This window comes from Hyla sarda, chromosome 3 (assembly GCF_029499605.1).
Source record: "Hyla sarda isolate aHylSar1 chromosome 3, aHylSar1.hap1, whole genome shotgun sequence".
Taxonomy (NCBI): Eukaryota; Metazoa; Chordata; class Amphibia; order Anura; family Hylidae; genus Hyla; species Hyla sarda.
Window position 1 is genome coordinate 106,903,839 of NC_079191.1, and position 27,861 is coordinate 106,931,699.

At 41.3% G+C, this 27,861-nt stretch overlaps 1 protein-coding gene across 2 annotated transcripts in view; it reads right to left on the reverse strand.

The window, feature by feature from the left end:
* Window positions 1–27,861, reverse strand: part of PLOD2 (procollagen-lysine,2-oxoglutarate 5-dioxygenase 2) — a 115,207-nt gene that overhangs the window by 41,913 nt on the left and 45,433 nt on the right. For both annotated transcript variants that reach the window (XM_056564821.1, XM_056564822.1), the window contains exons 4-7: window positions 16,659–16,822; window positions 10,932–11,044; window positions 6,966–7,029; window positions 4,510–4,607 (exon numbers count right to left, since the gene is read on the reverse strand). In XM_056564821.1, coding sequence (XP_056420796.1) covers window positions 4,510–4,607; window positions 6,966–7,029; window positions 10,932–11,044; window positions 16,659–16,822 — 439 coding nt within the window. The remainder of the gene's footprint in view (window positions 1–4,509; window positions 4,608–6,965; window positions 7,030–10,931; window positions 11,045–16,658; window positions 16,823–27,861) is intronic.

Sequence of the window (27,861 nt, forward strand, 5' to 3'; positions counted from 1 at the left end):
AGACACTTTTTCCTCCTTTCATAGAGTTTCCTTTTTTCCACATTACTTGACTGAATCAACTCAGGAGGGAATAGAAAACCATATGAGCAGACATTTAACTCAACAAATACCAGTGAGGCCTGTACAGCAGACTCGAGCATCAGAGGTCAGAGAATTACTTGTGTGAAGTCATAGGCTTCTTTGGTGCACGTAACCTCAGAATTTGAGACTGAAAACCAATCCTAAAATAACTGGTGAGTCACTCAGAGAAAGAAGGTATTTATGACTCTGTGTTTCCAAATGAAAAATACATCTTACTGCTCCGTGTCTTTCATTTCCACATGAACAAGGTACATTGTGGTTCAACGTGTTCTCAGACTTTACATTAGGGGATTTGATTTCAGACAGTGGCTGAAGAAATGGCACAAATCATTGACTTTCAAGGCCAAACAAACATTTTTATGCCAATATTCCGGTTTCCTGGGCAGGTTTCAAAGGCTGACAACATATAAATAAAAAGGTCCTGGGACTCCACACACTAGACAATAGCTCAAGAAATTGTCACCTACTGAAATGGTATTTCCTTTTGAAGATCCAACACTATGTAGAAATTCACTTTATTTTATTATTTTCCCTCTTGCCCAGTCTACTTGATTTCTACATCTGTTCCCTATGTTTGGCAAGCAAGAAAAGTGCAGCTTGTGGTCCAGGACTTATGTTCTGGCTCTCTTTGATGGAAAGGTTAAAATGTATCATAAAATAAAGCAAAAACTTTGCATCCATGCCACATGTACTATTGCTATTACATGTTTTAACCCAATTAAACAGTGTGAGAGGTGTTTAACAAGAGGATTACAAGGTCAACAAAATACTTACAATTTCATATTTGTTTTGGTATTAAAGTTGACATTGGCAGCACAATAAAATTGGTAGTCAATCCTAAAGCCATTGCTTCTAGTACACAAAGATTGTAGTTTCTATTAAAGGTAATCAGTTACAAAAACCAATTGCACCCACTTAAAGGGGTACTCCGGTGAAAACCTTTTTTCTCTTAAATCAACTGGTGGCAGAAAGTTAAAAATATTTGTAAATTACTTCTATTAAAAAATCTTAATCCTTCCTGTACTTATTAGCTGCTGAATACTACAGAGGAAATTATTTTCTTTTTGGAATGCTTTCTGATGACATCACGACCACAGTTCTCTCTGCTGACGTTATTGTAATAATAATAACGCTTTATCTATTGTTGTCCTTAGTGGGATTTGAACCCAAGTCCTCAGCATGGGAAGGCAGCAGTGCTAACCACTGAGCCACCATGCTGCCCTTAGCATACATCTGCTATGCACGGTTGCTAAAATGGACAGAGATGTCAGCAGAGAGCACTGTGCTCGTGATGTCATCAGTGTTCCAAAAAGAAAGGAATTTCCTCTGTAGCATTCAGCAGCTAATAAGTACTGGTAAGATTTTGTAATAGAAGTAATTTACAAATATGTCTGTAGAAATATATATATATATATATATATATATATATATATATATATATATATATATATATATATATATATATATATATATTTGGGCTCAGGGTTTGAGACAACTGGACAGGTAGTAATTAAATTTATTAATAATATGCAATGTGACAATAGAATATAAAATAAATGCAAATAGCAGCAACTGCGTCTCACAGGGCCCTTGTGTAGGCGCAGCACCAACTATTAAAAACTATAACATATGTATAGCATAATGTGTAAAATATTAAAAAACCTTATAAAAAAATTATTGAAAATAGAGACCACCATAAATATATGTGGGGAGGGAATCTGGGTGGGAGAGTCTTAGTCCATCCACAATAGTCAATTATCTCCTCTCTTGAAAAGTCCTGCTAATATAGACAGATTCCGGTATTTTTGTAACCAATAGCAACCATAAGGTTAGTAACCCCTAGCAACCATTCAAATGTGTCCGGCTATAGTGGTAGTTCGCAATTCAACATTTTAGCAGATAATATACTTGCTATTTGCAGACAATGTTCAATGTAAAAGCTTGTGTGCAGTCACTATTAGTATGCATGCATATTTTTACGATACTTTGTATCTCACCGCTCCCGGACACTGATGCGCTGAACTTCACGGGGATGCTGCGATCTCCTCCTGTTGCGCTATGGAATCCCGCAGTGTGTTAACACTGAGTGGCTCTCTTGGCATGAGACAGCATCACCGGAGACTCGGCCGTCTCCCACGGTGGTGATGCTGGAAGACAGTGGGTTCCGGGTGGTGGTATTGCAGCGGTTCTGCGGGTAAGTACGTAGATATGCCGGTGGCGTCCGTGTGGCAGCGAGGCGCGGATGTCTCCTTTACCAGGTGTCGGGTGATTGACAGTCTTTTTTTCCGGTATCGGACTGCTAGTGGCTAAGTAGGGCAAGTATACTGGTGGTCTCAATAGATATTAAGGGGACGCTGGATGCGTTTCAGAACTGTCTCAGTCCTTTCTTCAGCAGCTAAGACTAACTTAGTGGACGCGGACGAGGACGTCACTGGCATATCTACGTACTTACCCATAGAACCGCTGCAATACCACCACCCGGAACCCACTGTCTTCCAGCATCACCACCGTGGGAGACGGCCGAGTCTCCGGTGATGCTGTCTCATGCCAAGAGAGCCACTCAGTGTTAACACACTGCGGGATTCCATAGCGCAATAGGAGGAGATCGCAGCCTCCCCGTGAAGTTCAGCGCATCAGTGTCCGGGAGCGGTGAGATACAAAGTATCGTAAAAATATGCATGCATACTAATAGTGACTGCACACAAGCTTTTACGTTGAACATTGTCTGCAAATAGCAAGTATATCATCTGCTAAAATGTTGAATTGTGAACTACCACTATAGCCGGACACATTTGAATGGTTGCTACGGGTTACTAACCTTATGGTTGCTATTGGTTACAAAAACACCGGAATCTGTCTATATTAGCAGGACTTTTCAAGAGAGGAGATAATTGACTATTGTGGATGGACTAAGACTCTCCCACCCAGATTCCTCTCCCCACATATATTTATGGTGGTCTCTATTTTCAATAATTTTTTATAAGGTTTTTTAATATTTTACACATTATGCTATACATATGTTATAGTTTTTAATAGTTGGTGCTGCGTCTACACAAGGGCCCTGTGAGACGCAGTTGCTGCTATTTGCATTTATTTTATATTCTATTGTCACACTGCATATTATTAATAAATTGAATTACTACCTGTCCAGTTGTCTCAAACCCTGAGCCCTAATATATATATTTCTACAGACAAACTACATTTTGACACCTTGGGTATAGGTGTCTAATTAGGTAGCCCGGGTTTATTTGGTGGGTAGTCTGACAAGAGCCTCTCCAACTCCTTTATAACTTACAAATATGTTTAACTTTCTGCCACCAGTTGATTTAAAAGAAAAAAGGTTTTCACCGGAGTACCCCTTTAAAGGATTCCTTGAATGTCATTCAGGGCCTAAAACAGCTTTGCTCATAAGCTTCTCCAGCATTTCAGGCCATTAAGAAAAGAGAGACATAGTAATTCTGCAGTACCAAAAAAATTGCACATAAAGTTTTTAGAAAGTCAAAGGACCACTCATGCTCAGTACAGCATCGCAACCAGAAAGCGTTAAAACTAACATAAAATAACGGACTATAATGGATGCATGAAGGATAAAATAACGGGTGATGACGGATGGAACATATCAGTTATTTTGACATAATGCCCTTTAAAAAAAAATGGACATTGGTCATCTGTTAGCATCCGTTATGTTCAGTTATTTTGTCTATTTTTTCATGACCACTTTCAGCAGAAAAACAGCTGTTAAAATGCAGGAACATTACGTTAGTGTGAAAGAAGCCTTAATTAAAACAAAAATCATATTCCTACTTTCACCATACATCCATTCTCATGTATGTTAAAAAATGTCAATCATAAAAAGGTCAAAATTATTGCATTGTTTCTAAGACTAGATTAGTTACATGCTCCACATAGACGTCTGTGGAAAGGGAGGGGAGTTGAAATGCTGCAAAAGGCTCTAATGGGTTTAAAATTCAAAGCTTACACTGCTCAGAACTGCTGTATATTGTCCTCTATGCTGCTGTTTATGTGGGTCTGCATTATAAATACAGGAAAGGAGCATTCCCTACTCTATATGTGTGCTGTGTATGGGGATTATTATAGCAGCTACTCTAAATAATAGCTCCAAGACAACTAAAATTAAGAGATTGAGCCTACAAGAGGAAAAAAATATGGTATACAAGTTATAATAATGACTGGAAACTATGCTACTCCTCATGCGCACACACACACACACACACACACACACACACACACACATTATTCTAAAAGATTTGTTGAAAAAAATTGCCATGTAAATCACCATTTAAATTAATTCTAATTCTTTGTCCTCTCTCTTTTTGTTTTAATGCATGCCTTAAATATAATTACTTGATTTTTACATTATAATAGTAGACATTTTTGCAATTATTAGTTTTTTTTGTGTTTTCTTACCTTTGTTGGACCATTTCCATGTACTAGAACTGGCAAAGTTTCATACTGAGTATTCTCTACTCTTGCTCTCCCATTTTCAAAATGTAATACAACTTCATCTGCCAAGAAGGATGGAAGAAAGGGATTAAACACTAATCCACATGCACACAATAAAAAGTATATTTAAATGTATACTTACAAATCATTATGTCCGACACTGAGTGTAAAGCTGAAAAGAGATCTTCAAGGGAGTTTTTTTTTTTAAAGGGGAATTTAACTGGCTCCAGAAAGTTAAACAGATTTGTATATTACTTCTATTAAAAAATCTTAATCCTACCAGTACTTAACAGCTGCTGAAGTTGAGTTGTTCTTTTCTGCTGACACCTGTCTGTCTCAAGAACTGTCCAGAGCAGAAGAGGTTTGCTATGGGGATTTGCTGCTACTCTGGACAGTTCCTGAGACAGACAGAAGTGTCAGCAGAGAGAGAAAGCACTGTGGTCAGACAGAAAAGAATAACAACTCAGCAGCTGATAAGTACTGGTAGTATTAAGATTTTTTAACAGAAGTAATTTACAAATCTGTTTAACTTTCTGGAGCCAGTTGATATAAAAAAAATAAAAAAAAATAATAAAGTTTTTTTTTTTTTACAGAAATACCCCTTTAATGCCTCTGGCTACCTTGATTCACCACTATGGACTTTTTAGGCGGAGGATGCCCACTAGACTCAGTGATTGGCTAAACAGGCATTTCCTGTCCAAAGGGATTGCCACAAGTTCCAAAAAGAAGAGAAGAGCCGCAGGAATAGGGTGCCATCAGAGAGTCTGTGGCTGGGATTAGAAGTATGACTTTTTTTTTTCCAATTGCACCCTGAGACGTTAAAAAAAAAAAAAAAAAAAAAAAAAAAAAAAACTTCCTGCCTAGAAATCCCCTTTAAGCAATGTGCATTGTACATGTTACAGTTACAAAATAGCACCATCTTTCTATGCCTCACACCAAACTAAGAAGTCTTGTGTGTGTGTGTGTGTGTGTGTGTGTGTGTGTGTGTGTGTGTGTGCGTGTTAATCCATATTGAGGTAAAGCAGTATTTCCCAACCAGGATCATTGCAATTGTTGCAAAACTACAACTCTGATCATGTCCGGACAGCCAAAGGATATCTGAGCATGCGGGGAGTTGTAGTCTTCCAATAGCTGGAGGCACTTTGGTTGAGAAACAGAGTTAAAGTATTTAAAAAAAAAAATAAATAAAGATCCCTTTTCTTTTTTTCTTTGTGCTTTTTCTTGCATAACAAATGGTTCAAAGCTTAATTTGCTACATTAAACTTGTGTTTTTTCGAAACACGTTCTAAAGCTTTTTTTTTTCCCTACAGCCAAAATGTATTTCATTTTATAAAAACATTGTCATGCTAAATTTATTGATGGGCACGATGCCCGCTTCAACAATAAATTCCTATTGAGACTAATGCAAGTTACAGCAGGTCTTCCTATAGACTTTTATAGACTAAAAATAGCTTTGTTGTTTTGTCCACAGGAGGAATTTCTGGGGATGAGAACAAACCAGTATTTAAAGTGAATCTGGTGGGCCGTCTGTATACTATGAGCTGCATGTAGACAAAACTTGGCACACCACTTCGGAGTTGAATAATGTGAATTTTTATTTGCAATCTGAAAACAATAACGTGTTACGTTTTGGTCCACACTGGACCTTCATCAGATCTAGGGGCAGTATAAATGAATGGAAAATAATCAGATCACGTCTAGTAATGCAGGTAGTTAAGTTACACAATAATGTTCAATATAATCATCACAAGAATATAGATAAATGGTAATGGAGTGATAATATAGTCTGGTGAGAAGGTGTGAGACAAAGCATATTCAGAATGTGCATATAGTTATGGCATGTGATGACATAGTCAATAACATATCGGAGTCAAGGAATAAATTATGCGGGAAACAGCACAATAGCCAAGTTTTGGGATTCCTACTTCAGCACCCACGACTTCCTAGAGAGTGACGTCATTTTATACTATGAGCTGCAGACATGAGATGACGAATAATGGTACAATAACACAAACATTATCTTTTCCAATGCTAAGGGCTTCTGCAGATGTCATAAAACAAGGTATTTATTCTGGGCTAAAGGGTGAAAATGGGGGGACTATGCTGCTGAAGTTACCCTTCTACAGTTTGTCCCCAGCTCCTCTACACTTGAGCCTAAAATAAAAACCTAAAATTTAAAGGGGAACTCTGCCCCTAGACATCTTATCCAAAGAACAACCCTTCATTCTGAACAACCTTTGGATACGATGTCTAGGGGCTTCTGCAACCACCCTCAGCTTTAGGTACAGTTTGTGCTATTGCACTATTATCTGTCAGCCCATGTCTGCAGCTCATAGAGTGCGGATGGGTTGACAGGTTCCCTTTAAATGCTTAACCACAAATGTTCTGTTGAAATGAAGGAAAAACATGGTTTGCCTTACCAACTGCTCCATTTAGATTTTGGAAAATTCGAGACTTGTGATCCAAAGTGATGTTTATGCGTTCCTGTATATATATATAAAAAAATATATATAATAATAAATAAATAAAAAATGTGGTAAACAATATGCTCTTAAAAAAAGCCAGCATTTTCTGGTATTTTCCATTTTACTGTAATACATTGGTTACTCTCTCAAAATGTTCATAATCTTGGAATTGGCAATTGAATAAAACCATTTGTCAAGACTTGGAAAAGACAAATTAAAGTCTCAGAATAGAATGGAGCAACCAGAAGGCTTGGCAGGTATGCCTAAATAGACATGCAAAAAAAAATAAAAAATAAGAATTATGTGTACACTGTATACTAATACCAATACTACATCAAATAGATTCATATCGTGAGTGGTCTACAGAGTCGTCTACGAAATTGCTATGGAAAAGGTCTATGGGAAAATCGGCAACTTTGTAGTTACACTTTAAACCAAGGAGGAACCAAGTGTTCTCACAACGTTATATCTAGATAATACAGTCTTTCCTAATAGAGGTAAAAGGAAAGCTCATGGCAGTGCCCCATGCATAAATAAGCAGAAATATGCTTTAAAGGGGTACGCCACTGAAAAAAATCTTATCCCCTATCCATAAGATGTCTAATTGCGATGGATAGGGGACCCCCGAAATCTCTGCTGCGGCACTCCTGTCATTCGGTGCACAGAGCGAACTCTGCTCCGTGCCCGAAGACAGGCGAACACAGCCGCCACTTTCCCTCCATTTATGCTTATGGGGAGAGGCGTGAAGGCTACGTACTAGCCGTCACAACTCCTCCCATAGACCTGAATGGAGGAGGTGTGGCGTGATGTCACAAACACGGAAGCTCTAAGCTTCTGAGTTTCAGCCGCCACCGCCGCCGCTGCCTTTGGATAGAGGATAAGATATTTTCAGTGCATTAAATTTTTTTTTTTTTTTTTTAAATAATCATGCTCAGACAAATGGTAAAAAACACAACACATACAGTACCTTCCTCACTCCCCTACCACCTACTGCTTAATGATAGTCTCTGCTGCGCAGGGCTTCTGGGGTGTGCCATCATATGCCCCCTCAGCTAAACGCAGGCAGAAGCAGGATTAAGCTGAATCCACTGATTTGCTAAGCATGCCTTTTATGTTATTTTTGCAAACCTTAAAATACTGTGCTACAGGCCACGGAACTCAGTGACACTGGCAGAGGAGGAGCAGTGTCCTCCTCCTCTGCTAGTTTTATTATTATTTCCAACTTCCTTGATTTGCTGCCCAGATAACCCCAATAATTTAACACAATTTTGGGGGACAGAAAATAGACCCATCCCCTAAATTCTAGAAATTGCCTTTCAAAACATTATACATTAATTTTGTTACAATTTTCCAAATCACAGAAGCTTGTCCCTACTGATCCTGACACTGTACAATCTAAGTTGATGCTGTCAACTGTGTAGGGCACAGGCGTCATTGACAAAAGAAACAATAACAGTTGTCAATGAATTTATGCAGAGCTGGAGGAAAAGGTGTTCAAGTATAGTTTTTTTTCTATTTCCATTAGAAGTGTTCGAAGATACTATAACAGACATGCTGGGAAAGAGGACGACTTAAAAGGGGTATTACGGCACTAAGACATCTTATCCCCTATCCAAAGGATAGGGGATAAGATGCCTGATCGCGGGGGTCCCACCGCTGGGGACCCCCACGATCTTGCACGCAGCACCCCGTTATAATCAGCCCCCGGAGCATGTTCACTCTGGGTCTGATTATTGGCGATCACGGGGGCTTTCACGCCCCTCCCATAGGCTTGCATTGAGGGGGCGGAGAATGACGTCACACGGGAACAGGGCCGTGACATAACAATGCTCCAGGCCCCGTGATCGCCAGTAATCAGACCGGGGACTGATTATAATGGGGTGCTGTGTGCAAGATCACGGGGGTCCCCAGCGGCAGGACCCCCGTGATCAGGCATCTTATCCCTAATCCTTTGGATAGGGGATAAGATGACTTAGCACCGGAGTATCCCTTTAAATGGCCTAAATGTGTCATGGGGATCTTTCCATAATGGTATATTCTTACCATAACTTAAAAAGGACTATCCCTATATGAGGAATGCTATTAAGCCTGCATCTTACAAGAGAGGTAAAACACCATATGACAAGCCTCAAGGTAGAAAAGCGAGTCATGATTTGGCAGCAGAAACTCTGAAAAAGACAGCTCGTTTTTATTACATACTTTAGCTAATTCGCCTTCATCCTGTTCAACTCAGACAAAAAGCACAGACGCATTTATTCCCGACTTCTCATTCACTTTTACTGTACATGAAAAGCAATTGGTATCAAATTTAACATAATTTAATCTGCAGATGGGCTTCCCATTGGTACACTGGCCACAGTACAAAGGATGTGACGGAGGGCTGTTTATGTCTGAGAACTTGTGAATATTTTGGAGAAGTGCCATTAAAGGAAAGGAGCCCAATTACAAGCTGGTTATACATAAGAGTCAAGAAGATTATAGGAAACATGTAGGGATATGTATACATTAGTGTACAGTATAGAACAAAACTAGTTATCCAAACTCCTTATGCACGAATTGTTCATTTTAAGAATACATCAAATCACAGAAGAGTGCCAAGAGGCCAATGCCTTGGGTCTTTTACCAACCATTTGCTTTCATTATATCAGGCAAAGAGGCACTTTTATATAAGGCATTGAATATAATTCCTAAGATATTTCACTAAGTTGAACAAATACTGACTTCACTGACTGACTTTACTGTTTTCCCTTTGTCATGAGGACATAATGTAAAGGATCCTATAGGAATAACAAAACATTCAGGATTTTTTTTAAGTCAGATTTATTGGACAATTTTTTTTTTTTTTTTGCATTCCACCCAATTTTCATTTTCTCTTTTTTTTTTTTTTTTTTTTTTTTTTTTTGAATTCCCTTAATTCAAAAAAGCATATCTATAAGGAAAAAATAAGAACAGAGTTTCCCATGGGATAGTACATGAACTCCTTGGCAGATCAAAAAGTATATATGTAGTATCTGTTCACCCTGTGTTGCTTCGTACAAGACACAACAACTTGTAGATGTGTATATAAATATCTCAAATAGCAGTGCTGCCTCCCAGGAATCGGTCAAACAGGAACTTCCTGGCCAACTGACACATTTCGAGAGAGCAAGTCTCTTTCTCAATATGGCATTAGCAACAAAATACTTGCTGTCTCGAAACAAGTCTGGATAGTAAAACTGGACATTTCGTTTTTTTACACCCATTCGACTGAATTGTTTACAGGTGGTTGGCACCATTGAGGACAGTGCTTTTTCAAAACCTCTTCCACAGGTTAAAGGCTACTCCGCCCCTAGACCTCTGGATAGGGGATAAGATGTCTAGGGATGGAGTACCCCTTTAAGTCAAACAAAGGATTTATCCTATTTTATACCTGTGCAACTACTTTACATCCCTTCCACATATACAGAAATGGGAAAGTAACTTGAACAACTCTTTTACAAAGCATCAATAATTCACAGTTACAACTATGATTACCCTGCAAAGACACAGCAGTTCAGAGTGAATGCCAGACTGTTGTGATAAGGGTGTCTGTCAGTCTTATATGCTGCACATGCTTTGGGCAGCATGAAATCAGTGACGTTCCCTCTAAAAACTTTAATACTTTCATGTAAAATTGAATTATGCAATTCTGAAGAATGTGTAAAATGTGTCATTTTGTTTGGATTTGGTCAGACTATTTTTCATCTTTTATCTTTACCATTTCATATAGACGTAAAAAGCTATGATTTAACCAATTGCAAAAGTATTGCCCATATTCAGTTGCTGACCTCTTATAATAATAGTTGCCAAATACAGTTACTCTAGCCAGATCTAAACTTGATTGCAAAATTGGTCAGCCAATAAAAAAGTTAATGCAAAGTCCCCATGTATTTGATTCCTTACCCTTTGAATCTGGTCAATGTAAATTTTGGTGTAGAAAAGTTGATCATCGTCATTATCTTGTAATGTCCACTGCTGAACAATTTGCTTTACGTTTGATAAATATCCAATAAATCCTGGAATTCACATAAACATGATTATTTCCTGCACTATATAAACATTGTAAGTTGTATTTTAATACAGTGTTTAAAACAATCTATTTTGAAAGCAGTATCTTTTGAACTTTAAGATCTAGAAGCACTGGATTTCTGGATACATGCACTAGAGAATGAACGTTATTTTTATTTAAATTAGTATGGAAAATTCCTATTAAAAAGTCATCCCAATATAAGTGAAGTTATAATTTCTTTCCAGTTTCCATTTCTAGTTGACATGAGGTAGGTGTATAGTTCCTTGCTTACTGCACAACTTTCATATTCTTTGGTATGCAGATCTATTAGTGACTGACATGGTTGAAAAACGTGCTGCTTTATATGTGCATTCCCATACACCTAGATGGATGGGCTTAGAAAATAGGACACAACAGTGATGGATATAACCATTTACCCAATGAAAAATAAATATCTACAGTAGGTTGATATTTTTGTCAGAGCTCTTAAAAGGGTAAAGATGTTGACCAGTTTCATAGGTTGTAATCCCCAGAATAGTCACCAAATGGTGCTGTTTTAAATGTAGCACAGTCATTAATGGAGGGGTTTCACCAAGAGAAGTCAAGATGCAATGGGTCTGAGAACAAGACAGGATTCTAGTCCGGAATGGAGCCAAAGGGTCAGACCCAGGGGTATCCCAAGTGAGAAGCAGGAGCAAAATCCATGGAAAGCCAAAGGTGAATGTCATTGTAAATGGGGGAAAAGATCAGAACAGCACAAGTACAGTCAGGTGAACCTCATCTGCTGGTAGGGTATGGCAGCCGGATTTGCCTTTAAATAGGCCCTCAAGCATCACATCAAGAGCAAGCAAATGTTCCCCCAGAAATGGAACACAATTGATCATGTTAAGAAGAAAAGTTGCACTGTCTCCAGCTAGGCTGTGGCTGATGTTAAGACAGAAAGTGGAGGTGTATGGTTGCATTGTAACAGGACCCTGCCATTAGCTCAAACTACAGTCTGTGGCTGCCATTGTTGGAGCCAGGCAGGATCATTGAAGCAATTTACATCTGACTAGCAATTCTTCTGTTTGTCCTACAGTTAGGAGTTTTAGAAGCACAGCTGTATAACATTATTGAAGATTAATCTTATAACTTCTTAGTCAAAAGATTTTGGAAGTTGTGGTCTAGGTGTTAAAACCCCTACTGATCGCTAAATGAGCTGGGAGAAGCACTCAGCTGAGTACTCTCCCTGCTCTGACTGCGCACTAAAGACAGAACCATAGACTTTTTTTTTAATGTAGCCAGCTTTGGCAATGTGGAGACTTTGAGAAGAAGCAGCGCACGGCTGAGGGCTTCTTCCAGCTCTTTCTAGCGATCCATGAAGGTCTCAGCACCTAGACCAGTGATTCCCATCCAGGGTTCCCCGGGACCTTGGGGTTCCATTGAGAACAGCCAGGGGTTCCACGGGCTCCAGCAGGCAATTTTTTTTTTTTTTAATCTCCCGCCCCAGCTTGGGCATCACGGCAGCACAGGGGGGGGGGGCTGGGGAAGGGAACCCTGCATGCGCATTGCGTGTACGTGCGCACTACGCACACATCGTCCCCCTCCTCCAAGTGCCGCCGTGAGTCACTCACAGGTGCGCAGGCCGGGAGGGGTTGAATGCAATGGGGATAGTGCACTGGATTGTTCCCAGCCATCCTGATGCTACCCGATCAGCCATTCTGATGTTACCACAGAAGGACGGCTCAGCTCAGCTTAAGGTAGTTCACCCTCTACCCTCTCTCACCCTGTCCACCCCCATTTGTCACTCCTCTGTCACCCCCTTTACCCTTGTCCACTTTCCTATCATCCATGTGTACCTTGTCTGCCCGTCACCCATGTTCACCACCCCTCTGACTACCCCCTAATCACCAATGTCCAACCCCCAATATTTAGCCCTCTGTTCCTTTGTCATCCCTGTCAACCCCTCTTACCACTAGTGTTGCTCGCGAATATTCGCAATTCGAATTTTATTCGCGAATATCGCATATTCGCGAATTCGCGAATATTCGCGAATATAGCGCTATATATTCGTAATTACGAATATTCATTTTTTTTTATTTTTTTTTTCACAGTACACATCACAGTGATCATCCCTCTCTGCTTCCAGCTTATGTGGTGTAAGAAGGCTCTAATACTACTGTGTGAGACTGGCGTGCGAATTTTCGCATATGCGAAAATGTGCATATGCTAATTTTCGCATATACGAATTTTCGCATATGTTAATTTGTTGTATATGCAAATTTTCGCATATGGTAATTTTCGCACGCGTGAATATTCGCACATGCGAAAATAAAACGAGAATATTACGAATATGCGAATATTCGCGAATATGACGAATATTCGTCCATATATTCGCGAATATTCGCGAATTCGAATATGGCCTATGCCGCTCAACACTACTTACCACCTTGTCATGCCTGTCAACCCCTCTTTAACCCCTACACCCCCGTCACCCATGTACACTCCTCTAAACCCCTCTGTCACCCATGTACACTCCTCTACACCCCTCTATCACCCATGTAAATCCCTCTGTCACCCCCTATACCCCTGTCACCTATACACTCTTCTACAACCATCTGTCACCCTCTACCCTCTTTAACCCATGTACACTCCTCTACATCCCTCTGTCACCCATGTACACATGTGTCACCCATGTACACTCCTCTACAATTTAGGAATATGTCCTAACAGAGAATTATGCTTTTTTTACCTATTTACAAGGATGTTTTCCTCCTCACTTCTTTTCTGCTAATCACTAAGGAAAATTAATCTTATGAAAAATAAACATAGGATTTCAGCTGCACTAAGATCAGGTTACACTGCTCATACAAGTCTATAGAGAGGGGCTGAGGGGGATGAGTGAGGAGAGGGGATGTGAAGGCACAAAAACTGACTTTGAAGCCTTATGTCTCACAGAAAATACCATTCTATATGTTGCAGCAAAGCAGAATCCCCATTTTTTGTGTGTATGTAGTGTATGGTAGCCATCACACAGGTTAGTCTGCATCCACTATGCAGTTAAGATCAGGTAACAGAGATGGAGTCTGTAGGGGTAACCAACGGGGAAAATGCCACATACTAGCAATATAAATATAAATATAAATACAAATATAATATCCAGCACTACTCCTAATGTAATGTACATGCTGGACAGTTTATCCTGGAAAAAGTAACCTGAAATAACAGTTAGGACCCATTCAAACTGCTGACGCCTTCCACTAAAGGGAGCTCCATCACGGAGTCTGTCAGGAGGATGGAAGGAGAGTTGAACAGAAAGAATTAGGACATGCATTATTTTTTCATCTACTGAACCAGCCGCTTGACAGACCCATTTAAGTCAATGGTATCTTTCAGTGTCAAGTGTGCTCCGATCCGTTCAGGGTCTGTTTGGCAATATAATAATAACGGACCATAAAATCGGTTGAAGCACAGGAGCAGTATGAACCTAGCCTTACTTTAACAACTAAACTTTTTTTTACATTTTATAACAGTAACAATTGAACTTCAGTAGTATATTTATGAATAATGTTATGAAAATTACATGGCCGGTTACAAATACTGTATATAGGGTCCGAATCCAAAATGTTTGTCCCTTAAGAAATAAGTGGTTAATATCTGGGAAACTCTACAACAAAGACAACTGAAGCATAATAAACCGGGTTAGGCAGCCATGAAATCCTGTGCGTCTCAGTTCAGAGTCCCAGAGAAAAGGTCAGAGCAGAGTTATTGCACACTACGCTCTTATGCATTGTGTGCTCTGTACCCTCACAGTACTAGGACTTTGTTTAGACTTGACATAGTTCCAAACCCTGCTTAGTTCTTCCGAGCCAGTAATTTTAGAAAAGGTGGTAATTTAAGGGGAACTTGGTAATTTAAAAGTATGTCTCTATTCTTCCACTAAATATAACAATGGCCAGAAAGGGTAAGTGATATGTTAGCTGTGTATTGTGTTTAAGAGATCCTGTTTTTCCAGCAGTTCAAGGCACCTTATGGACCTTCGGCTAAAACGTGCATGAGGAAAGCTAAGAAAAACAAACATTTTAATGTATGGATGCTCTCCAAAGCTTTTGCCTGGAAATTTCAGCTGGCATGTAACTGAAAAAATAAAAAAAAAATAAAAAAACGTTCTATAGCAAATGTAGAGTATCTAGAAAGCCAAGAATAATAAAATGCATAAATAAGCTCTGATCCTCCCTTTGTAACTGGTCTGGCGAAGCATGAAAATGACACAAAAGCAAATACAGTAACCATAGCCACTTTAACTTTCACCCGCTTGCTAAAAACAATTAAAAATTTCAAATTTGAATGGACTTTTGTCTTAAAAAAACCCCACAATAAATATAACATTTTACACTTACTATAGAATCCTTTCAATGCAACATGACAGGGAGAGCAGCTAGCAAGGTTGTAAAGTGCTTAGCGGAGTGCTTCTCCCAGCAGTGTCTAGCGATTGACACCTGGACCCTGACTGATCAAAAATGTTAACATGTATGTGTGACATGGGGTCATATGTAGTGTATATAGTGCAGAAAATTTGCTGGGCAGCAGAAAATATGCAGTGTATTTTGCTGTGAGGAGACACACAGGGCTTCCCCCGTCACAGCCCTGTGAGATTTGGAGGTAGGCCCAACGCGCCGGAGTGACTAAGATATGCAAGCCTGCCTCCAAATTTCCCTGCGCACCCATGGCTGTGGTGGAAAAGCCCTGTGTGTCTGCTCTACTTTCTACGTCCCATCATATTTCCTGCAGAATCCTGCAGTATGCTCTGTGTGTGACCCTACCCTTATAGCTTTAAAGTGGGCCTCTAGACATCTTATCCCCTATACAAAGGATAGGGGATAAAAGGTCTGATCGCAGGGGTCCCTCCGCTGGGGACTCCTATGATCTCCCTGCTGCACCCGGCATTTGTTTAGAGCATCGGGTGCAGTGCCAGAGGCTTGTGACGTCACGGCCACGCCCCGCTCGTGACATCACGACCATGCCCCCTCAATGGAAATCTATGGAAGGGGGGTGATGGCCGCCATGCCCCCTCCCATAGACTTGAATTGAGAAGGCGTGGCCGTGACATCACGAGCAGGGCGTGATCGTGACGTCACGAGCCTCCGCCCCGCATGGCCAGTCATCCGACACGGAGCAAAGTTCGCTCTGTGCACCGGATGTCTGGGGTGCCGTAGCCAAGATCGCGGGAGTCCCCAGTGGCGGGATCCCCATGATCAGACATCTTATCCCCTATCCTTTGGATAGGGGATAAGATGTCTAGGGGTGGAGTACTCCTTTAAATTTCTTTGTACACCTAACCAGTAAAGTTTGTTGCAAATGTTCCTCCTTTGTCAACTTGTGAAGTCAGATTTTAGAGAGGTTAGAAAAAAACCTGGGTGTACATGTAAGCTTGGAATATTTAAAAGGAAAATCCCAAATGGACAATGAATTATAACATTTATTGCAATCTGTGCGCTTCGATGTCTGTAGAAAGCCTGGACTACTGTACTAGATAGGAAGAACATGTGACTAAAGGTTATCAGCATCCCCAAATCATCAAGCAACTATGCAACATCAATACACTACACACAGCTTATAAAAAAATATATTCTTTTACTCGCCTCCTGAGTTAAGAAATCGTTTGCCACTGCGCACAACAGGGTACTTGTCAGATAATCTCTTATCAGGCCATATCAATGCCTCAGCAGCAAAAAGAACCTTATGCTTTGATTGCTGAAACTTTTTGAGCAATTCTTCTGGGCCACCAGCAAAGATAACATCGTAACTGAAATAAAAAAATAAAAATAAAAAATTATAATGGTATACTAAAATAGAAAATACATGTAAATGTGTAGTAAAAGAAAATATATGTATTTGGTAAATACTTTTTTTTATTGATTTTATTCCCAGAGCAGATAGCTTTCACTTTTCACGTGTCTATAATTACGATCATACCTAAATCTACACTGAGTTCATGTTTTACCGTGTTTCCCCGAAAATAAACCCTACCCCGAAAGTAAGCCCTAGCAGTATTTTCAGGGTGGGCTGCAATATAAGCCCTACCCCGAAGAAAATAAGACCTAGGCCAGGGGTAATCAACTGGCGGACCACGGTCCAGATCCGGACCGTGGCCGACAGTAATGTCGGCATACCAGTAGAATCATAGACTTCCAGAGTACAAGTGAATTAAGTTAGTTCAAGTTGAACTTCTCAAAACCTGTGCAGAGGAACAATGGAGCAGTTGTCTATAGCAACCAGTCCGATTGCTTTTTTTATCTTAAAAAAGGCCTCTGAAAACTGAAAGATGAAATCTGATTTGTTGCTATAGACAACTGCTCGATTGTTCATCTGCATACCCATTGATTAATCTCCCCCATAGTCCTTACAGTGACTACATTTCCAAGCATGTACCCTCCCATAGACATAAATGGATTGGGCGTGACGTGACCTCACGAGGGGGCATTGCATGACGTCACATCTCCAGTCCCGGAAACACCCCCCCCCCCCCCCGCAATCAGTCATCTTAAACCTTATCCTTTGGATAGGGGATAAGATGGCTATGGCCGGAATGCCCCTTTAAGTGTATTCTGCTGGCATGGTAACTTATACAACAAATGTATGATTGGGTTGAAGTTTATTGAGGGAATATATGGACAGAAGCAGCTTTCCCTTATAAAAAGAGAAGACTCTAATTTATAAAGGGGTTGGCTTTGAGAGTGAAGCCCTTTAAAGGAGATATCCAATGGTGAAAAACGTATCCCCTATCCTAAGGATAGGGGATAAGTTTCAGCTCTCCTGTACGGAGCCCCGACAGCCCGTGTTAACCACCGCACGAAGCAGCGGCTGACATGCGCTATCTGGCCATTGAGCCGGGCCCCGTAGAGGAGATCACAGGGGGCCCCCAGCAGTAAGACCCCCGCGACCTGAAACTTATCCCCTATCTTTAGGATAGGGATAAGTTTTTCACCACTGGACTACCCCTTTAACTGTGTGTCATCTAAGCTCCCACAGTTCACAATTTTCTGTATTTTTATAGATAAATTCTGAATTTTGTGGCTTCTTCTGGTCAGTGATGAACGTCATCTAACTCCAAACCAATACAACACCAGCAAAGCCATGTATTCATATTAATAATCACGTGAGTCAACATTTTATGTTTGGCTGTGTCCACACGTTGCAGTTTTGTTGCAGTACTGCTGCATTACTACAGCACTTTTACTGTGATTACACAATAACACAACAGCAATGGACTTGCAATACAATATGTGAACAAACAGCCTTAGGGTCTATTCACATGGCGGAATTTCCGCTTGCAGAATTCCGCCTCAAATTAAATCCCATAGACTTCTATGGGATTCTGCACTCCCATTTAGAAGTGTGAATGGGAGTGCGAAATCCCATAGAAGTTTATGGGCTTCAATTTGAGGGGGAATTCCGCAAGCTGAAATTCTGCCATGTGAATAGACCCTAAGGCTGTTTGCCTTTTAAATGAGCCTATGAGCAGCATCTAACAAGCGCTGATCTTCACAAGGTTCAACCAATCGTTAGCATGGGCCTCCCCAATAATTTAAAAGGTTGCACAAAAGATCTAGCGATCATTCATGTAGCTCTATTATGGGGAGTCCGCACTTCCAGGAACGCTCATTGCCTGATGATTTGCCTGTGTAAAAATCCTTCTATCAATGTTGGATAAGAGTTGTGTTTTCTTTTTGCAAGCTAATAAACTTTATCACATTGATTTTACTTTACTTTTTTTGTTCATACAATATTTTATGGTTTAAAGGGGTATTCCAGGATCTTTCTTTCTTTTTTTTTATTTGACTATGCTACAGGGGCTGTAAAGTTAGTGTAGTTCATAATATAGTGTCTGTACCTGTGTTTGATGGTTTTCTCACAATTCTTCTGCGATTGTTAACCCAATATTTATTTTAACATCATACAAAATGACTCCGGTCTCGGAATTTCCCAGGTTGCAGTGCATCACTAGTCAGGTGATCAGAGGCAGTCTTTAATGGGTGGAAGGACCGCTGGGTGGGAGAAAGTTCATTTTGCAACAGCTGTAGGCCCTCTGATTAGGAAACACTGGTGTAGTGCATTGAAGGGATCACAGGTGTGTTTCAATGGGTGGGGTGGCTGATGCGTGGGAGGGAGGAAAGTGACCTCATACTTACAAGCATGGAACTATGGGATGTGTAGTTTAGAGAACGAAATTCAACAGGAAATACCCAGATCTGGCAGATACATACTACTAAAATCACCTTATGGTGGACAACCCAGTTAAAACCTTATACTCAAATATCAAAAATCACTCATGGGTATTTATTTGCACTGGGTAATGAGGTGTTCTACAGAGCACATGACTGCAATAGCCAATTGATAGATAAAGCAGTGACATATTCTTCATGCTAAGTCAGTATACAGGTTAGCATAGGGTCAATTCATATGGCAGAATTTCCTCATGCCGATTCTGCCTCAAATTAAAGCAAAAATTTACTCCTATGGGATTCCCCACTCCCATTCACACTTCTGAATTTCCACATGCGGATGCCGCACAAATGAATGTGGAAGGAGAATTGGTGTGGATGTGCAGAAATTCTTCCGTGTGAATAGACTCTAAGGCTGTATTTACAGTAGCCTAAAAGGGACATATTTTTGCATCTGTATTGTGACCACAACTCCCAGGTAAACAGTGGGTCTAGCACCTGACACCTAAGCAGATCTCATTTAGGGTGCACTCATTACAATGTTGTCCTACGGTCCCCATATACGGTTTTGTATATGAAAACCGTATGCCACCATATCGGAAAAACCACACCTTGGCACTTAAACACATTTAAATGCAGCTTATACGCTTGTCCCATACAAATGGAAAATGCTGTGAAATTATAAAGGATTTCAATAAAAAGAGAAGACAACCAGCAGAATATACCAGACCAGAACAGCTTTGCTGTATCTCTTTGAGAAAATGTTTGTTTTGCTGTCTCAGACATGTTTTTTTCCCACACAGTTGCTGAAAGTACAGAAGCCTATGAACTCTTCAGACAAATGACACACGGCATGAATGAAGAGCCAGACACCATAGTCTGTTAACAGCGTGCTGAAGAGTTCTCTCTTTTTTGGATAAGCACAGATAAAGTCATTCTATTTTTTATAGTCTAGTTTGTTCATTGCAGTTAAATGCAAACCTAGCAAGAAGTTACACAATTGCCAAAAAATACACCAATTTATCATGGGTTTTTATCTTTTTCTTAAGTATGCAGTTCTAGAAAAAAAATATTGTATTGATTTATGTGAATAATTGACAGCACATTAGAGGAATATGCCATATTTCACTGTGTAATTTCTAAGCTTTATTTAAAGAAAACGAGAAGACAACTTTGGCACAGATTTATCAATCTGTTGGAGACAAATCCTGGTCTAATTTCCCCATAACAACCAATGTCTTCAACAGATCGATTAATCTAAGCCGTAGTGTTTTAGCCGGTATTTGGTCTTCATTTTGGTATTCATCAGCATTTTTAGGCAAAGCCAGTTGTAGAACTGTAATGGAAAAACTATAAGGATACGTTCACACTTGTATATTTTTACTGCAGATCTGCTGCAGATTTGGAACTGACCTTCCACCGCTCTTCCGTAGCTCTGGGATCCGGGTGCCTCATCTCTGGACTGCCAATCTCGGCCGGTCTTCGATGACAGTCTTCTTTAGCATAGTCGGCCCGAGCTGTAGACATGATGTTACAGCGCTGCTACGCCAATCACTGCCCACAGCAATGTCCCATCTTAGCCAGTGGTTGGCCAACAGCACGGTCAGTTTGCCTGGCTGTAGACGCTATGCTCTGCCACTTGGGGAAAAAATGGCCGTGGACGGAATGCCCTGTTACCAGAGCTACGAGGGAGTGGCGGAAGGCGAGGTAAAGTGTTTGTTATTTTAGCATGCAGCGTGGGAACAATAACAAATGACCCAATTACACTGGAAATCCCTTTAGTGTTAACACCAACTTATAGCTATTTCATACAGGTAGCCACTATACTCACTGTAGCAATGGCACAAGATACTGCAGCATTGTTCACTTGAATAGGTCAATGCTGCATGCTTCAGTACCTGTCACTGCAGCTACAAATAGTATAGTGCGGTCATACGTGTTAGGAGTTATACCCATCACTGTTATCATTTGAATGTCCTATCCTGAAGATAGGCTACAAGTTTTTAGGCCCCATGCACACAGCAGAGCCACGTGCTGCTGCAATGTGTTTTCCTTTTGTGCAGCATTAAAGGAGTATTCCAGCCCCTTAAAATGTATTCCTTATTCACAGGAAAGTGGATAAGTATCTGATCATAACGGGAAAGACCTCCATGATCAGACACTTACCCCCCAGTACTAATGATAGGGGATAAATAGGGGATAGGAGACGCAATTCCCTAGATATTGGGAATATATCCACTATCCTACATTGATCGAGTGTGCCATAATTGTTTTGTGAGAACCGATATGTATATTTGTAAAAAAAAAAAATCAAAAAAATCAAAAGGCATGCAGAGGTGCAGCATGTACAAAAACTAAAAATCTATCTAAGCCACTTGAATACTATCCGTGAGTGCTGCTGCATTATCTGCTGTGGTTATCTATCGGTTTTTCTTTATGTTTACCCATCTATCTAAAACTCAACGTATGGATGTATATTCCATATTTTTTTCTGAAGTGCCATGCAAGTCTATGGGACTTCTGGTACATCACAATACTCTTGGGCTGCAGAATTTGCCCGGGGACTTTTAAACATCCTGCAGCTGGACCAACGTAATGATAAAGTATGATTTAACTGTCCAGCAGGCAGGTGCAGAGAATAGTTAGTGTGGGGGATGGGATATGAGGAAGGGAATATGAGGATGAGAATGTATCTATTGCTTTTCCTCTCTCACAAGGTTTAAGTAAATAGATCAGGCAACAACAGGTACTCAGCTAGTTTGTTACATATTACACTCTTTAGGCCCCGTTCACACTATGGAATTCTCGCGGCTGAATTCCGCGAGCGGAGATTCCGCCTGGCGGCGGCCGCCGAGGATGCTTCGGCGCTAGGGCCGCGGGGCACTGAGCCGTCACCATTGACGGCTATGGTCCGCTCGCGGAATCCGCGCAAAGAATGAACATGTTCTTTCTTTGCGCGGAACACTTTCAGCGGCAGAAATGTCCGCTGCTGAAATTCCGCAGTGTGAACGGGTCTCGCGGAGACCCGTCCCCACTGCGGAATTCTGCCCGCGGAATTCCGTCCGTAAACTCCGCGGCAATTCTGTAGTGTGAACGGGGCCTTACAATGGTTCATAAGTCCTTATGGAAACTAATGCAATATGTTGTTGCCATTTTCTTTTTTATTCCAGAGGGCACTAGAAAGCTCATGTTATACCATGTACTTGAGTATAGTGAAGGAAACATGTTCCTGTCATCAATAATATACTTGTGAAAAGCTATTGACCCTGCATTAACCTTTTAACAAAGAACTACAATTTCCAGTAGACTTCATTCTCTTCTACTGCACATCTGCATCTGATCAGAGGTTTATAGGACACACAGCCGTTCACAGGTGGATACTTCCACTTTTCAGACTGTCTAAATCAGCTTCCATGTGGCTGACACAAAGTCTGCTCCGACAAACTTAGGATCTGGTCGGAACATTCAGACAGCAAATAAATGAAACCTAATCAGTTATCTCACTGTCCAGAAATGTAGCCTCGCACCACCTGTCTTGTGCCATTACTAGAAGACATCACCAGTAAATTGGAGTTGTGCATGTAAAGCAGATTGCTCCTCAAGCCGCAGACACGTGGGTTGGACAGTACTGTTCGAGGATTTACTTTCCATTCACATAGAAAAGTTTCAACATCACACTGGGTAGTAAATGTCCTGGACTGTTAAAGAAGACATTATCTTTTATCATCCTGTTCTCTTTTTTTTTCCTTTCAAAAAGAAAAGTATTAAACTGATTGGTCTCCAGAGATAGTGTTAGTATGAGAACAGCTAAATACCTTTATGTATTTGTTTCCTATAGTGTAGCAAAGCTCAGACACTAAAACTCACAAGCCATGAAAGTAAATGCAGATGTAGCAACCGTTAAACAAAGCAAAATTTTTACGCAAAGTGGTATCATATATTAAAATACGCATACAATAATAAACGTAACAAAATTTCTCCACTGGTGTATGCAAGCTACTTAGAAAATAATATGTTTTTTATCCTAGAGTTAACTGCCAATGATATACTTCGGATACTAGTAGTAAGTTCTATTAATGCCAAGTCATTCCTGGTGCCAATACATGCAACCATAACTGCAGCTGGCAAAAACTAAGGAGCAATGTGCCAAGATCCTAAGGCCACGTTCACACGATCGAATACCGCACGGACATTCTGATACAGCATGATTTAAATGGGATTCTGCTGCACTGTGCACATGGCAGAATTTTCACAGCAGATGTTTCTGCCGTAGAAATTCTGATTCCTCAGGCCGCAGAAAGAATAGACATGTCTATTTCACATAGAAATCCATTGGCGTCTATGATACAGCACATTTCCAAGCAGTCTTATATGCTGGTGCTCCACTGTTGGGGGAATGTGCGCACAGAATTTTCTGTGCAGAAATTCACCCTGTGTGAACACAGCCTAGGGATCCTGACCCCTGGTTGGGGGAAATTGGTTAACAGTAGTTTTCCACCACTGTAGAACGGTGACCCATATGAACTTGCCTAGCTATACAGTGGCAAAAACTACATGTCAATTTGACATTATTTTCTTGCAAGCCAATGGGGAATGGACAAACATACATCTTTCTGAATGGTCCCAGAATTGTACTTTGAATAATAACCTGGTTATCCTTCGGTCTGACACTTCTTCTGGGATAACAGCACATACCCATCTCAACATTATTCTTAAAGGGGTGCTCCGCCCCTAGACATCTTATCCCCTATCTAAAGGATATGGGATAAGATGTTTGATCGCAGGGGGTCCCACCGCTGGGGAAGCCCGTGATCGCCCTGCTGCACCCAGCGTTAATTTACAGAATCAGGTGCAGCGCAGGAGGCTTGTGATGTCACGGCCGCACTCCACTCATGACATCACGGCTAAGCCCCCTCTATGCAAGTCTATGGAGGGGGCGTGACAGCTGTCATGCCCCATCCCAGAGACTTGCATTGAGGGGGCATGGCCATGACATCACGAGCCTCCGCTTCACAGCACCAGTCATCTGTGCACCGTATGTCTGGAGTGCTGCAGCAGAGATTGCGGGGGTCCGCCACTGGGGACCCCCGCGGTCAGACATCTTATCCCCTATCCTTTGGATAGGAGATAAGATGTCTAGTGGCAGAGTACACCTTTAAGGTCTTCAGGAAGGAAACATGCCAATTTGTACAAGTATCCAACAAACAGTTATGACAGCACCCTAGTTGTGATATTATTGGTTAATTTTTAACCTAAATATGCACTAGATAAATGACATTTCAGGCTATTGTCCAGCCTGTCCTCAAGCTGGCTTTTGGGCTCTTTAAGAAAGTTTTGATCATGTGGGAGGCTTTAGCTGTCATCTCTAATATGAAACAGCTGTGGTAAACTGGAAGGCATTCTATTCCAATCACAACTGCTATTCATCAGACCGTAAGATTTATCATTCCAGTGTCAGGGTTAATGAGGGAAACATTTTAAGGTTTATTACAGGCCTAGTTACTCCTGCTATGAACAAAGGTGTCTGAGATATATTGTCACGGCTGTGATGTCCCAAGTATATTTTGTATATTATTGAGAAGCTTGCTTGATCAGTTTCTTAAAATACAAAATCCTCTCACACTCCAACTATTGGTGTACATTTCCTTTAATCCATAGACATGTCATCGGGATAAAGCTGTTTAGTCATAAGTTACATAAAAAAAAAGGTTTAGAAAAAAAGGTTTTTAAAGACTGGAGGGACATGAAACAAAAAGGTCATATGAGAAATGTCATGTTATGAAAAGGCTTGATATGCCATAGATTACTTGGCTGCTAAGAATTAGTTATATATAGTATTTTATATTATTATGACTTTAGACTTTTAAAAAGATACAAAGTACAGATAGGAAATTCTGTGTAGTACTTGCTTGGCCAAATGATCTGGCAAGGACAATTTTCTAGCACACCCAATAAATGTCCAACCAATAGAAACATTCTCCATCTGCTGAGAAGAATTGTTTTATTTCTCTGTAGTATACAGCAGCTGATACATTTTGGAAGGATTATTAAATAGAATGAATTTACAAATCTGTTGAACTTTCTGGTACCAGTTAGTATGAAAACATTTGTTTTCCCCTTTAAGGACCAAAGGAACATCATTTTAACATATGACACTTACCGTATTTATCGGCGTATAGCACGCACACGCAAAATTTTTAGCCTAAAGTCTGTGTGCGTGTTATACGCCGATACACCCCCAGGAAAGGCAGGGGGAGAGAGGCCGTCGCTGCCCGCTTCTCTCCCCCTGCCTTTCCTGGGGTCTAGAGCGCTGCTGTCGGCCCTTTTCACCCCCTGGTTATCGGCGCCACTGCCCGTTCTGTCCCCCTGACTATCAGTACCGGCGCCCCATTGCCGGCGCCGATAGCCAGGGAGAGAGAAGCGGCGCCGACAGCCAGGGGGAGAGAAGGGGCAGCGGCACCCATTGCCGGCGCCGCTGCCCCGTTGCCTCCCCCCAACCCCGGTGGCATAATTACCTGAGTCCGGTCCGCGCTGCTCCGCTGCTCCAGGCCTCCGTCGTGCGTCCCCGGCGTCATTGCTATGCACAGCGCGGCGCATGACGTCATGCGCCGCGCCGTTCAGCGCATAGCAATGACGCCGGGGACGGAGGCCTGGAGCAGCGGAGCAGCGCGGACCGGACTCAGGTAATTATGCCACCGGGGATGGGGGGAGGCAACGGGGCAGCGGCGCCGGCAATGGGTGGCGCTGCCCCTTCTCTCCCCCTGGCTGTCGGCGCCGCTTCTCTCTCCCTGGCTATCGGCGCCGGCAATTGGGCGCCGGTACCGATAATCAGGGGGACAGAACGGGCAGCGGCGCCGATAACCAGGGGGTGAAAAGGGCCGACAGCAGCGCTCTAGACCCCAGGAAAGGCAGGGGGAGAGAAGCGGGCAGCGACGGCCTCTCTCCCCCTGCCTTTCCTGGGGGTGTATCGGGGTATACACGCGCACACACGCACCCTCATTTTTTCATGGATATTTGGGTAAAAAACTTTTTTTACCCAAATATCCGTGGTAAAATGAGGGTGCGTGTTATAGGCCGGTGCGTGGTATACCCCGATAAATACGGTATTTGACTGAACTTTGGACCTTTATTTGCCAGCTTGCATGTAATGACAAACAACATCAAACTGTTGACAAAAATGTTATTTGACGTTCTCCTTTTGGAAGCTTAGGTGAAACTTAAAGGGGTACGCCGCCCCTAGACATCTTATCCCCTATCCAAAAGGATAGGGGAAAAGATGTCTGATGGCGGGGGTCCTGCTGCTGGGGACCCCAGCAACCTCCCTGCTGCTCCTGGCGTTCCTTTAGAGCATTGGTGCAGCGTCAGAGGCTTGTGACGTCACAGCTGCGCCCTCTCAATGCAAGTCTATGGGAGGGGCCGTTTTGGCCGTCACGCCCCCTCTCATAGACTTGCATTGAGGGGGCATGGGACCCCCGCAATCAGACATCTAATCCCCTATCCTTTGGATAGGGGATAGGATGTCTAGGGGCGGAGTACTCCTTTAAGCTTCCAAAAAAAAAAAACGTAGGTTCTCACTATGTTGCAAAGTCTCAAAGTCAACAGTTGTGCCCTTATCAAGTCATCATAACTTTCAGCTACTTTCAAGTACAATAAATTTTTTGATCATTGAAGATTTACTCTGAAATGCTGCAGCAGAATCATTGTGATAAAATCATCCAGGAATGGGGCTTCAAGTCATCAGGGCAGTTCCAGATGTTTCTCTCCAGCCCTACAGCCTTGATGAATAAAGGTTCCCCTATACCCAAACAAGAAAATGAATCAATCACCGGGGACATCCTCAATTAATTGGAGCCCTGTCCCTGTTTTTTTAATTTCTTTTACAACAATTCCTCCGAAACACTGCAACATTTCAGAGTGAATCATACACCAGTGTGGATGGAATATACATGTAAGCTAAAGATTTGCCCAATTGCATGACAATGGGGCTACACCTCATTCAGCTCTATGGAACAGCACATCAGCAGCAGAAACGTTAGGGTCAATCTGAGGGTTCTACCATGTAGGATTTGAAAATACATGTAAGCGAACCGTTACCCTAGTCTGCCTGACCAACTTAGTTCAGTGCTGGTCGATACTGTGCAGTAAGGAAGAGAAGTACATTGGAAGTGCCAAAGATATATATTTTTTAATTTGAAGTCAGGCGTGTTTATATATATTTTTTAAATACGGTTAGATAAAGAACATCTAAAAAATGTACTCTGCATTTCAAAATCCTGAAAAGAGTGTAATTCAGAGGCTAAACACAAATCTCCACACATTTTCACATCCAATTTGCATTTAGGTGGCATGTTTAGTTGCTGAAGATAGCTAAGATGGTGCTAGACCTGCATATAAAGAAGGAATTTTTTGCACAGGGAAGAAAAAAAAACTGGAACAAAGAATTTCTATTTGCTTATCACTCCCTATGGCCCCTATGACAAGTGTGATAAAAGGACTATGTTATTTCTAAAAAGTGTGCAAACATATTTCCCAGCTATATTCTACAGTTTTCCAGTATATATTTTCTTTACTTATCAGTGTAAAGCATCTGTACTGTGTCAAATATTCAAGGAATGTCTAT